The sequence below is a fragment of the Hippocampus comes genome, unplaced genomic scaffold (assembly GCF_001891065.2).
Source record: "Hippocampus comes isolate QL1 unplaced genomic scaffold, H_comes_QL1_v1.1 scaffold108, whole genome shotgun sequence".
Lineage (NCBI taxonomy): Eukaryota > Metazoa > Chordata > Actinopteri > Syngnathiformes > Syngnathidae > Hippocampus > Hippocampus comes.
Window position 1 is genome coordinate 339,224 of NW_017805071.1, and position 13,933 is coordinate 353,156.

Genomic DNA, 13,933 nt, shown 5'->3' on the forward strand with positions numbered 1-13,933 from the left:
GGATTGTGAAGTGCTCAAAACCTGTCTGTGGCACCTGTTTGAGTTGATCGTCAGTCTGCATGGGTGCAATATCGCTCCCAGGATCCTCCTGTATGGACTCTTCAGAAGACTTGGACTCTGCCAAGCTCTCCTTGTCTGTATCCATGGGCTTCAGATCTTCCGCCATCTTGTCAGCCAAGATTGGGCCCTCAGGTTTCGGCTCTGTGCTCGCCTCTACATCCGGCTCCTCCTGCTTCTCCACCACCATCTCCATTGGCTCCTCATCAGAATCCTTCTTCTCCACCTCCATAGACAGAATATTAGCATCATTCCGCAAAAAAAAAAAAAGACACTTTTTATTTAAATACTATACTTCCTCATATAGTGGTGGATGGATGCATTTATTTACTCAACTGGAGCTAGTGCCCACTCCCGAAAAGCACTCAACACAGGTATTTGACCTGAGGCAATTATTTATTCAAGTGGACAAGGCACCCGGTAAACTAATATGGGTGAGGCTTGTACAGCGGAGGCTACTTTTTGAGGGAGTATAGTAGTATTGTTTTTTTGAAGCAGAATCAAAGCACTACCTCCTCTTCCTGCTCCGGTGTTTTTGCCATGAGGTGAGGTTCCAGTAATTGAGGCGGCATGGCCGGAGACATGATAGGCTGCTGGAACACAGTTGTCACCGTGGTATCTGAGCAAAGTGTGGGAGGGGCCATGGAGGACACGTCGATGACTGTACTTTTGGCACCGCTCTGGGGCACCTGTCGGCCTAGGAGGGATAATCAAACCATGTTGGTTATGGCACTACGGTAGACCAGGAAGAGAAGCAAATGTTCATGTTCGACCAGTTTTCTTACTATTGTATTGATGAGGCACAACAAAGTCTCCAAGCCACTCGGTGAGAGCCAGTTTCAGAGCAAGCTGGGGGCTGTACAACATGTCTGTCTCCAGTTCTTCATCACTGCCCTCATTCTCCAACTTAATCTGGATGGAAACTGTGCTGTCCTCGCCATCGTCTGATAAGAAGCAAGAGGATTGTAACACTTTAACGACGGTCAATTGTAAAGCAGACATTTTCTGAAATGGATCTTACGTACTCATGACCACATCCTTGCGGACCCCGTTCATGTTCGACTTATACCAGGTGGCCAGAGTGTGGATAGCAACGAAGTTGGACTCAAACTCGCAGTTGGGGTTGGTGAGGACGCCCTTCAGTCTGGGGATGAGTTCTGTGGAGCGGCCCTTGTAAGGACCCAAGAAGAGCCTCTTCTGGTCGTAGTCATTGGCGTGAATGTTGTCCCAGATCACAGGGGCTCTTCTTAAAATCTTAGACACTTCTTCTATCGACTCCACTGTGATGTCTTTGGACACCACTTTGGGTCCTGTGAGCAGACAAGCCTTGTGAGCGTCAGCTTCAAAAATCAGTAGGAATAATTCTTGCCAGAAAGTGTTTCACACATGCCTGTCCAGAGAATATCGATGCCAGGCAACAGCTTCTCTCCAACTGTGTGAAGGTAGGGAGACTGAGAGACATTCGGGTAGCAGAAGGTTCCACAGTACTCTGCAAATAAGGACATTGATCAAGCAAATCAATAATGAGGCTAAAAGAGATTCGCATGAAATTGCAGATCGTTAAAATTATACCTGTGGGACAGAACAAGAAGGTTTCAGGCTCTCCAAGGTACTGGTAGATTTCATTCGTGATGGACACCTGAGCGTGCGCAAACGAGCTAAACACCTCCTTGTCGGCAGGGCACATGTTGTGGTCGATGTCGTCAAAAAGTAAGGCAAATGACTTGCAACCAAAGTGTGTCACCTTATTAACAGAGATAAGAACTTGTTAATAACATGCAGCAATAAAGTGGGACCTCAAATGCCTAGAAAGTGTAGTTTGACCAAAAGCCACCCATGTTCAGGAAAAGAACGTCTTGAATAAACCTCACAAGACCACATCTCAAGCAGCATTAACAGTAACTTTGTGGTTACTTATGTAACCTTGATTTGGATCTCCTGTGTATTTGAGCCCATCTATTTACACTGTCTGACAAGAAGTAGTTCCAAGTGAAGCTATCAACTACAACATTAGCTTCCTGCAGCCGCAAGCTTGTCACATTTGCGTGTTGAGTTTCAGCCCATTACATTAGCGCAATGACCCCAAACAACTGTTTCGCGGTACATTAGTGTGCCGTAAGAGATCATCCGGTGCTCTAAAAGCCTGGCCCAAGTGTGTCCATATTTGGCACTGGTTGCTAAGCTACAGAACAGGTAGTAGTCTTGTCTTTTCCCACTAGTATGGATGTTAAATCGTTACGTCAGCAATCCCTGACTTTCCTTACAAAGAGGAGAAGTAATACAGGTGCAGTTGTGGCTGATGTTGATTTTAATTTAGTTTTTATTGATGACCATGCTTAAGTCACACGTTTCTATCCATTACATCAAGATGACAGAGATCTCAGTCCATCGACTTTTTTTTTAACCCTGTCACACTACGTCATTTGTCTTGTGTCCAAAAAGCACAGCAAACTGGGTCACCACATCGATTTCCTCCACATCTTTTACTGTACAACTTCACCAAAATCTCTTACTGTTGTCACCCAGAAATCACAACATCACAAACTCTCCGATAGGATGTGTCGTCTGCCTCAAAGCAGCACCGGGCCCAAATGAAACATATTTGAATTTGAGTGTCACAACAGCAAATGCCCAGCTTGCAGGCTGCCATAGGACCTGCCACACTGTTTCGATTTTGAACTGCAGCAGTATATACACGATGAATGGGATGGTCACCACTTACACTTGGATGCCCAAAAAAATGGTGTGTAAAGTGCAAGAGTGAGGCAAAATTTAATATCTTGTTCATAAGGAACGCGTTACTGTTTTTAACAGAAACTTTGGATTGTTTTTGTCAAAACATGTTGCAATACCTGGTCCAGTTTCCTCTTGAGTGCTGTGACCTCTTTCTGATTGGAGAAAGTGATGTCAAGTCCGGGAGAAATGGCATAGATGAACTCAATGCCATACTCTTTGGCTGCTCCAATTAGCGTCATAAGTTGTTCTGGGAGTTAATTGGAGGAAAGAAAAAAAAAAGAAAACACTTAATACAGATGGCCATGTGTCATGTACACTTAAGGAACAACTATAAATCATTTTCTCATCTGTTCTCAAAAGTCACCTGCTTCCTCTACTGAGTACAACTCCCTCCAGAACATTCTGTGTTTGTAGTCATCTTTCGGGGCATAAAGGTACGTATTCAGTCCCCATTTCTGTTGTCTGTGAAACATAGTGATGGCAACAATTACAATGAATGGAAAAACACGATTAAAGTAAGCAGGATGACATATATCTACCTCCGAAACAACTCTTTCCTCTGTTCCATTGTCCACGGCCGTCCATAAAAACCTGCAACAACAAACCATACAATCACTTTTCATGCGGTGCTGCTAATATAACAAGTGGCTTTCTTCACCCCTGGTGTTAGTCTGCTTTTCAATCGTTTGCTACACACATGGACACCTGACATGCGACCAAAGAATGGGCCAATGTTTATTTTGAATTTTTTTTTTTTTTTAAATCCAGTGAACATGTGTAGGGAAGAACAACGACCTGGCTGTTCCACGACATAAATAGAAACATTTTCTCAGACACGCAATACGATGAAACGCATGTTCAGTATCGAAGTCGATTGACCTATTTATTGCGCGACTGCAATTCACACAAAGTACCTTCTACCACTCCACTGATGAATTTTCGGTGGCCCGTCGTTTCCACAATGATTCCGCCGGACTCTTCCAACAGGCCGGGACCAGCGGCACAAGCCTCTCCCGAGACTGGGCTGGGATTCGGTTCGGATTCCACCGGTGTCCTCTCCAGCGTCTTTTCTTTTTGGACCATTTTATGGTAGAAAATCCTCGGAAACGAATAAAAACAATCCAAGAAAAGCGCTGCTTTTTTTCACGGAATGCCGAGCAAGCCAATCGCGTCAGACAGCAGGTCTGGCGTTGCTGGGTTTAACAGTGCCTTCCAAGGAACAGTCGAATAGCCGTACCTGTTTCGCAACTAATTTAATCGTAATCTTGTTCAGATTGGACAAAACAACTTCTTAATGTTAATATAAAATGAACCACAATACATTTTGTGTACAATCCGCGCGTTCGCTCGACTCTGGTGGATTTGCCCTGTTTTTTCCCCCAACAATTCTTCCTGTTTACACCCAGTGCGCATGCTCACTCGACTAGTTTAAACCAGTCAAAACCAGACCTGACCGACCAATAGCACAAATGCCCTTCAACCTTCAAGATAGTTCACACCCATATTAGCCAAGGTAGAAAATTAAGACATAAACGGACAAATTTCGCATCTTGCATCTTGTTTTACTTAGTATCGACAATTAAGAAATACATGCCGTAAAAAATACTTCGTATTTAGACATAGATTAACATTTTATTGTGGACATGAATGCGGATACTTGACTGTGATAACGAATGATCATAACGGCCCGGCTTTATTATACTCGCCATTGCCTACTTCATCTTAAGCGTATTTATTATCTTTGGTTCTTCGGCCCATATTAGGAATGTAGCCGAGAGCCAATGTTTGAAAATGGGACGTTTTCCCCTCCTCCCAACTGAACAAATATCTTGTACTCAGTTTGCAGTTTTTAGTTTTCCGTTCAGTACATAGCGTCAGACATTAAAAGGTATTGTTTAGATTTTTCACATTTGTTAAATCTGGCCCTCTTAACTTATTGTAATACTATACATTTCTTTTGGTTTGCCTCTCTGGCTGCATCTTGTACCTCTAATATGATTTTGAGAAACCATTGTGCCCCAGGAAACACGAGCAATCTTAACAGAAGGCATGACCGACGATGTGTCGATCATTTTACAGACCCTCGCAGTCTCACACTGATCCACCTTCAGAGAAATATATCAAGACCAAGCACTCACACTTTGAACAGTGTACTGTAGTGAAGTGACAGCAAAGGTGACATGCTTCAATGACCAAACGAGACAGTTCAGGTTCCTGTTTTTAATTGATTGCAGTACATTTCAATGTATTACATCCTCATCCAACATTTAAGGAGCCCCATTTATTTTTCTCTTTAAAAGTGATTCTCTCCAAACACTTAATTTTGGTTTTACATGTTTAAATAAACATTTTAAAATTGTTTCATTTTTTTAAGCTTCTTTTACTCTTAATTATAAATCTTCTCTTCAATAGAAGGTATTAGACTTGCCCAAACAAAATGTAAACAAAATAAAACAAATGCCACAACAAACTGAAAAGACAAGTTTTGCTCTTGAGGTAAGTGTTTTCTGCTCCCTGCGGCAGCCTCCTGTTACCTCTTCAGACTCCGCTGCGCCTGCTTTAGTAAAGTGTCGAAGTCTAGTGTCTTCACCTTGCCTTTAGCAGATGCCGGGTCATAGTCTCTGTTAGAATCTGAGAAGCAACATGGGAATTACAATGTGAAAGAATGGTACGAGCAAGTTGAGAGCATCTCTCGTCTTTTGCACTACCTAGGTCAGCATAGGTGGTTTTGCAGAACTGCCTCCTTCCACCAAAGCACAGATCAAATGGCAGCTCATCAGCCTTACGCAGCTTGTTACCATTCTCAATGGCAGTGAAAGCATCCTTGGTGTCGTAGTAAGTCACAAACCCGTAGTTGTCCCTGTTGCAGGTATTAGTATTAGCATCAAATGAGACATGACTACTTCACTTTATGATGGTTTGTCATTTGAAGCTGTGGCTTGCTTTTAAAAGAGCGACCTGGGACATAAACCAGGAGGCCCCAGTTATGAGCAGGCCTGCTTATGCTTTAGCATTGTACCTTGACCCTTGATGTCACAAAAGAGACCAAAAGGGTTCAGTAACAATGCAATACAGCAAGTCAAACCATGAAACAAGGAGCACTCACCCTTGTTCCCTAAAGTGCAGAGTGCAATCCTCCACTTCTCCAAAGTAGGAGAAACGCTCTCTGAGCTCCCTTTGGGTCATTGTGCCTCGAATTCGACCAATGTAAACAACCCGCCTCTCCTCCTGTAGGGTACATTTTCAAAATACATCGAGTAAGATAACTTACTTCACAATACACCAACTGTGTAATTTACAAGCTTACAATGGCTTTGTCCTTGCGAGACTTCACATCCTCAGCAGCGTACCCATATCTCCTCTGATATGAAGGACTAAAGAAAGACCACCTTTAGCCAAATTCAACCAAGCACGAGAAAAATTTGCAACTGCTACAGTGTACCTATGTATGGATCTCTTTTTCCTCCATGGCACTTGTCTTTGGGGCGATTGAGACCGCGATCTCGAGCGACTCCAAGAACCAGAGTGAGAGGAGGAATATGAGTATTTTCTCCTTCTTGGAGGAGAGCGGGATACGGAGGACCGTGAAGACGAACGAGATGAAGAGCTGGATCTGCTGCGAGAGCGGCTATGATGAAACCTATAAAGGAAGAGGAGGAAGATAAAGTCTGATGAGTCACAAGCCAAAAGGAATGCAGATGATGCCAAGTGGATCTCACCTTTTCTTAGATGGCAAGTGGGATCTTGACCGAGATCGAGATCGAGATGAGTGCGAATCAGACTCGATGCTGCTGGAAACAGATGGTGAACGTTGGGATCTTCGTTTTCGTCCCCTCCGTTTGGGGCTGGGACTGCAAGAGGCAGGATGCCAACGATACGACCTCTCAAAAGACTTCTTCCTAAGAGTTCTTTCGGCCGATTCGCTCTCCTGACGCGCTGGAGAAGCTTCCGGAGTCTCCAGAACAGAGGATTCTGCTATCCCATCGATGCCATTATTCAAAGCCTCTGGAGTTGGTGAAGATACCTGCGAATTTGGGTTTGACTGGTAGGTGGTCTCCTGGATGCATGGGGGCCCTGTAGTGGCTGTAGCGAGATTCCTTATGGGTTTAATTGTGATTTGCTGTTTGACATTCCAGCGGTTGCCTGCTTCACCAGCAGAAGAAGCGTCTCTGCTGGGTAGGCAGTAGTCGTGATCCATGCACACCACACTGTAAGGCACAGTGGCGGGAGCTGCAGTGGGCTTGGCACGGAATCTGGCTGAGGTCAAAGGGCGGGCCTCGATCTGAATAGCCTTGGAGGGGTTTGATTTGGATGACTCTGTGGGCCTGGCCTTTCCCAGCAGAGCAACAGGGGCCAGAGGTTTCCACATCTGGTGTGGAGGAGTGGCTGGAGGAGTCAAAGCTAGAGAATATAAAGAGTGCACCATTACTACAGCAGACAATTAATAGCAGTTGGGCATATGTGATGCAAAGATGCTAATCTGGAGATACAGGAACCCTAAATTCTCACCTGAAATTGCACGTTTTCAGTAGGACTGAACAGAGCTAAATTTGTGACTGCCGTTTTGCATTGGAGGCTGCCAGTTTGTGCTGTTTGACAAGAAGACGCACCGAGTAAAGGACTGCTGCGATAGCTTATCGTGTTTGCCAGCCACAAAATGTTTGGCTACATTATAAAGTGGTGGATTGAGACACGAGTTTAATTAATTAATTGCTTGTATTAATGTCATTTTTTGCAAACAAAGAATATCTGCCACTGAGTATATTAACTCTCTCCACGTGTTATTCCATTTGTTTTCAAATATTCACTACTTAAAACCGTGACTATTGAAGCTAATGTTAGCATGTCAATGATGCTAGCATTAAACTAGCAGGACATTCTTAGGGCAACATGGTTTTGTTTTAAATATATGTGTAATAATCTTCGTTTTATGTTTAGTTTGCAGGTTAGTGTCAACTAGGAGTGGCATTAAAATGCTTGAAGCCTAAGTTTGGATGAAATGTATTATTCGCCAAACTGCTGCTTATGGAGTGCGTTAAGTTTAATGTCACAATAGAGAATTTGTATCTCAAGTATGCGCTTGCAAGTTATCGCAAACAAAATCGGCCAAATGACGGCTCATATCTCAAAAAAAAATGTCTTTCCCGTCACTAGGCAACACTACTTGGCTTGCGTTTCGAGGTTCCACTGTCATCATTTTGTAAAACACATTTCCATTTACTTGATATAAATTACCTGCCGGGCTTGAGAGATCAGTGACACGCTCCACAACAGTTTTTTCACGTGGAAGTCCGACACTAAAAAGGTAGAACAAAAGTTGTTAATGCTTTGCATCTGACTTTGCCTTAAGTTTGGCTGTGAATCACAGTGTCGATGCCCATTTTATGGGCATGACTGAGTCTTGACGGCAGGTCTTGGCAAAAAAAGTGGAGTCACGGCAACCACACATTTGACTCCATCACACCCACAGAGCAGCGTGACGGCTGTAGGGTAACTCACCTAGAGTTTCCTACAGCTGCTGCTCTACCACAGACCTCCGGTATACTTTGTTGCTCTCTGGCTGAAGAGAGATAAGGAGAACGGGAGACTGTCAGAAGAGATTTATTAGTGAATTGAAATGTCATTTCAAGTCCCGCGCAACTGCCACAGCCAGCTAAGGCATTCAAAGGCTCAACAACATACCAACTAACACTATTAAATGAAAATTGGAGTCCAGTTGCTGTACACCCAATGTGAGTGAGGTTGAGCATTGTGCATCCTCCAACAAAGACAGCATGGTGAGGGTTAAATGGATTTGCAGACTGGGCAGAATTCCACAGCACAAAGCAGCTTCACGGCCCCCACAAAAAAACAACCTTCAGAAAATGCTTTGCACAAAAAAGCTGCCAAGTGCCAGTAAACGCGCATGTATTCAAATAATTGCCTTTTATGTGACGCAAGTCAAGAGTCGAATGATGTTTCTTCATTCCCATGATGAAACACTTAAAACGTATAGGTCACCTCCATCAACCTATGAGAACGTGAGCTACCACTGCAGACCAAGAAATGGGGACTAGTAAAAGGGATTAGTTTGCTCACCTTGTGTTTCCTCAAACTGCTCCAGCAGGCTGGTCAGATCAGCTGCCTCAATACCTATAATGCAGAAAAACCAACAAATTAAAAGACAAGACCAACAAATGGAGACTATGAGGAAAAGTTATGTAAAGTCGATTGATGACTTGGAAGTCCGAAGCAATTTCTGAGACAAGATTCTGACATTTGGAGTGAAATTTGAGTTGCCAATTTGCCGCTGTCAATTAGCTATTTAGCTGTGCATTTGTAAAAATAGTATATTATTTTCTTGAGAAACTGTGGTGTACAGTTGACAAGCTCACCCATTTCAGTGGTGAAGGACTCAATCAATTCCTGTGTTGGACTCTTTGCCTTTGGAGCTTCAGTTTGTGCTGTGACTAGCGGTTTTGGTTTCAACACAAGTTTTGATTTAAGACTTGATGATGCCATGGGATGAAGGAAAGGAGTCGAACAAGATTTGGCATTTGTTATCAGGGCCTTTGTAGATGTGCTGCGATTCTTTGAGGAAGGCGTGGAGCAAGGAATGACCTCAGGCACATTCTGGCCAACTAGGGTTGTCTGCAGAGGACTGGGAACAGAAACGGTAGCAGCAGAGGTGCACTGGATTGTCTCTGTGGTAGTTTTGACAAGCTGTGGTGTCCGCTCAGTGACTTCTGTCTTATCTTCTGACAGTTTCGGACCTTTGTCTGTTGATTGGCTTGAGACTTTTTGTTGTGCAGGGACAGCATTAGCAGCTTTTTTGGTTGAGGCGACCATATAAGCGGGCGGCACTAATAGTGCCTCAGGGGTAGGTGGGGCGCAGGGTCCACGGGGTTGCCAGGCGGGTTTGACCTCAACTGACTTTTTTGCAGCCTGGAAGGTGGGCCACCGAGGGTCTCTTGGGCTGGGTTGAGGCAAGCAGGGGATAGGAAGTAATTCTCTGGGCGGCTCCGGAAGGCTGGGCCACTTGGTGCTATTGTCGCCTTGTTTATCCACTGCAACAGGTTTCTTCTGCAACCGCAGTTGTCGGTACTCAGCCAGACTGAGGGACTTGGGCTTTGGCTCTGGAGCTGCAGGAGTCTCAGGCGGGAGGGGCTCATCTACGGTCAATGTGAAGTTTGGAGCAGCTGCTGGGTTGCTGGAGGACATCGGGGATGATTGGCTGGAGAGCTCATCAGGAGATTGGGACACTTGTTGGGACATTTTATCCGGTTGTTGGGAGTAGACTGCTTGGGCTGGACTTTCAGAAACGCCAGATTTTAAAAGTCCTGTAGGCTGTGGCGACACAAACGACACAACAGCTTTCTTGCTAGATTCAGCGGTCATAGTGGGGATTTCAGCTGGTGATTCACAAGGTTGTGGAATGCTATCCATAGGTTCTACAGAAGGAGTTACAGGACCAGCTACAGCTTTTGGTACTTTGTTCTTCTTCTGTTCCTTGAGTCGCCTCTTTTCAGACTTCTGGGGTAATTCTTTTATTTTATTTCTCGCCGCGGCACTCCTGAGGACCCTTCCCTCGACAGGTGGGCAATGTTTCTTACATTTCTTTTTCCTTTTCCGATGAGAGGGGATTCTTGCGATGGTGCCTTCTTTCTGTTTGTTAATCTTATTGCATTCTTTCCCATCTGAACATATATTTGGATTTCTCACCGGAGCCTGAGCGAATGCTTCATCATCATCATCATCATCAACAATAATATGCTCAGAGCTGTCAGAAGCTACTTCTTCCTCATCTTCTGCCCTTAGCTTATTATTGTGAGACTCTTCGATTGGTAGAGGAACTGGGAGGTCTTGGACAGCGAGGATAGGCTCTCCATTTTCACCCTGATCCACCACCTCCAGTAAGATTCCCCCTGCAGGTAACATCTGCGAGCCTTCATCATCCTCCATGCAAATCGTCATGCAGTATGGATGCATGTGTTTGACCAAGTCACGCAGATTGACTGAAAGGTCATCACCACCGTCCTGCTCAATGGTGACAGGAAACGGAAAACTTAGACCACCTAAGTCTTCCAAAGTGCATTCAGAAGGTAAACTGGGCCTCAGTGGGCTCAGAGTAAGAGACCCAGCATCTTCTTCCTCCCCGTCACTTCTTTGCAATGAATGTCTCATCTTGGGGAGGTTCTGAGAACAAAGAGGAGCGAGTTAAAATTTAAACGAGTATGCAGTATGGCATATCCACCATTTATGGGGTGAAAGATACCTTTCCAGTTGATAGTGGTCTTGAGCAAAACGAGTCTTTCTCTGGAGAGGACTGCGGCAGACAGAGTAATCTCCTGAGCTACAATATGGGGGAGAGGGGAGTGCAAGTAAATGACATGTTTTCCCCAGCAGTAGCAAATTTAATGTACATGAAGTGTATGAAGCCTTGTGTCATTTAATCTCATTGTAAACACAGGGCGCAGTATGGGTTTATGTGGCAGAAAGTAGAGGGAGAGCTCTTGCGAGCTCTGCAGGTCTGCACTAACCGGCGAGTGTTCCCTGCCCTGACCCGACATCAGGTCCGACTCAGGCAGCATGTCAAACGGAGACAGGTTCTCATCGTCCATATTGTCCAGTATGTCCGCAAGAGCGGTTAACAGTGTGGCTTCACTGTCTTCGTCTAGTCCTTTCGTCTAAATGATGATGATTATAACAGAAATAAAAACAACAACTTAAGACCAAGAGCATTTCAAAATAGACATGTAAAATGAAAATTGACAAGCCAATCGTGTAAGGACAACGATTAAACATGTTAGTTTCCGGAAAGCCGTTTGCTCATGTGGACTTGCCTCGACAGACGGCGTGTCAAAGATGGAAAGGATGGAGGGGTCCAAGCAGCTTTGAAGAGCCTCAGATGGTTCTCCGGAGCACATTTCAGGAGCCTAGAAAGACAGCAGATAAAATCAAAATCTGTTTAAAGTCACCTACAAGAAACTGTATTTACATGATGGACTGCATGTTACTGACAGTGCCCTCGTAAACATGTATGTTTTAATATTGGCCAATAGTGGAAGTTGAGTGCGGCCACACAGATCTCTAATTACAGTTTAAGAATAAAGTATTGATGACAAAAAAAAAAAAAAAAACAATGACTGTTATGTTGTTGTATTTTATTAAGTCCATAAAGTAAGAATAAGAAAACATTTATTGGTCTCACATGGAGAAATTCCCAATTTACAGCAGCAAAGTTATGAAAGGAAGAAAGTAGAAGAACAGAAGTATAGGAGCTGCTGTAAAGGCCGCCACTCTCACGGCGCCATCTTGAAGTCATAACAACATAACAAAATAATACAACTCAACACATAAGACACAGACAGTCATTCAATCTTAACCACTTTTCTGAATACTCTTTGTTGTTTGAAGCAGTTATACATGAAAGAGGAGAGGATCAAAGTGTCCTTTCACCAATAAAACTAAATAGGCTGGAGGTTTGAATTAAGACTCCTGTCTTTCGATGTGCAGTATGCATATCCTTATGTGTGTGTGATTTTTTTAACTCATACGACATCCCACAATCCCCAAAATGTGTGTAGTTAATTTAACACAATATTTTTAGTTGTCGAAGTGCGTGTGAATGCTTATTGGTCTATATGTGTGCTGTGATTGGCTGACAACCCTGTTTCTTGGGTGAACTCGGCTAGTCTTAACTCCAGCACACAGGGAACCCTAAAGGGTTTAGTAGGATTTGTAACGTGTTTGTCTGCCTCGAGTGGGTTAATGTATCTGATTAGAGGAAGAACATTTATTTCTCCAACTCATATTAAAACAATTTCCAGACATTTAAGATATTCTTTTCTTTAGTGTTTCTCCACTAATGCATTTGTTCAAATGTAAATTAAAGTTTTGGACACCCCGTACAAATCTTGGTCCGCATGGAGTCGTTCACGTGTCTTTTATCAGTGTTCGGACATGTTTGATCCTTGACTCTCGCCGTCCACAAGGCGGAAGTCGCGCACCCACGTGTACAACACACCCTTATTATGGGACGTGTCCAATTTTAAGATTTGGACACGAAGTGGCGATTTCAAACATTTGTACATAAAATGCACACGCCGGCAAATAACAGAAGGGAAATATCAAAACAATCACTGTGTGTCTTGTGTGCATGGGTGACATGTCAAATATAATTCAGCCGCAACAAAGCACGTGTGAAGCTTTTCTATGAGTACATAAACGGTAATAGATTATTGTTCCAAAGCGTAAGAATTGTCGTAAAATTGTACTGCCTTAACTGCAAAGTCCATCGACGTGGACAACAACACTGCTGTGACCTGGCACGAAGCTGAGCTCCACCACGGTTCAACTCAAAACCAACCACCTAACTATAATTTAAAATAAAGCAATTCAACGTGAAACTGGATTTGTAAAGTCAACCGCAAAACTAGCAAGCTAACTAGTTAGCTAGCACGCTGTCGTGCTGTCAACACGTGTGAGTGAATCAACCGTAGCGGCAACATTGCAACCAGTTGCGACTTATTTGAATGAAAAACATTAGAACACAACGTACATACAAGCCAGGTGTGTAAGCCCTCACAGAACACGACTGTCACCTATACTGTTTGGCCAATTTAATACATTTTAAAAGTTTAAAGCAGCTCTGGAACCGGCATGCTAATAGCTAGTCAATGTGACGCTGAAACGACGTTAACTACACTGCGAATTGTCATTAATTCACAGATTAAGCATGCGACATGTATGTAATAGTAAAACTATAAAAGTGGCTTTAAAAAAATACTATGTGGTGACGCCTGGGTAGCATCCACGTGTCACTTCAGCATGCACAGTGTTCAACGAGTGCACTGCAGAGCGCACAAATAAAACCTAACATTCCGAATAATGGGGTAATTGTAAATAGGTTAAAACACGTAACACGTTCATTACCGCGCCAAGTGTATCCAAAGGGAAAAAATCCATATTGCACGTCGTTAAATTCTCCTCGCCTGTGCCCCACCGTACCGCCATCTTGCAAGTTTACTCCCTTACTAGCATATGAACGTGGGAATGCTTTGACCAATGGAAAACCTCCGAATGAGCCGGTAGGAGACGCACGATCCCGGTAAAATGACGCAAAATGATGCTGAAACAGGAGTCAAAGGTAAACTAGTGG

General features: G+C 43.8%; 2 protein-coding genes across 4 annotated transcripts in view; both read right to left on the reverse strand.

Moving 5' to 3' along the window:
- Positions 1–4,211, reverse strand: part of oga (O-GlcNAcase) — a 12,998-nt gene extending 8,787 nt beyond the window's left edge. For both annotated transcript variants that reach the window (XM_019864582.1, XM_019864581.1), the window contains exons 1-10: positions 3,708–4,211; positions 3,333–3,384; positions 3,158–3,255; positions 2,910–3,040; positions 1,630–1,801; positions 1,448–1,546; positions 1,083–1,367; positions 843–1,001; positions 570–754; positions 35–283 (exon numbers count right to left, since the gene is read on the reverse strand). In XM_019864582.1, the coding sequence (XP_019720141.1) occupies positions 35–283; positions 570–754; positions 843–1,001; positions 1,083–1,367; positions 1,448–1,546; positions 1,630–1,801; positions 2,910–3,040; positions 3,158–3,255; positions 3,333–3,384; positions 3,708–3,876 (1,599 nt within the window). In that variant the 5' untranslated portion in view covers positions 3,877–4,211. The remainder of the gene's footprint in view (positions 1–34; positions 284–569; positions 755–842; positions 1,002–1,082; positions 1,368–1,447; positions 1,547–1,629; positions 1,802–2,909; positions 3,041–3,157; positions 3,256–3,332; positions 3,385–3,707) is intronic.
- A 787-nt stretch (positions 4,212–4,998) lies between these two features.
- Positions 4,999–13,933, reverse strand: pprc1 (PPARG related coactivator 1). Of its 2 annotated transcripts, none has more exons than XM_019864579.1 (14): positions 13,708–13,933; positions 11,616–11,708; positions 11,313–11,459; positions 11,048–11,125; positions 9,168–10,968; positions 8,872–8,925; positions 8,293–8,380; positions 8,029–8,090; positions 6,513–7,194; positions 6,236–6,433; positions 6,101–6,167; positions 5,900–6,021; positions 5,502–5,653; positions 4,999–5,424 (listed from the first exon to the last, which is right to left on the reverse strand). In XM_019864579.1, exons 1-14 carry the CDS (start codon positions 13,786–13,788, stop codon positions 5,324–5,326), a joined length of 3,726 nt encoding a protein of 1,241 aa, XP_019720138.1. In that variant the 5' UTR covers positions 13,789–13,933; the 3' UTR covers positions 4,999–5,323. The 2 variants fall into 2 exon arrangements, with proteins under 2 accessions (XP_019720138.1, XP_019720139.1); XM_019864580.1 differs by having other exon boundaries at positions 8,293–8,353; positions 13,708–13,932.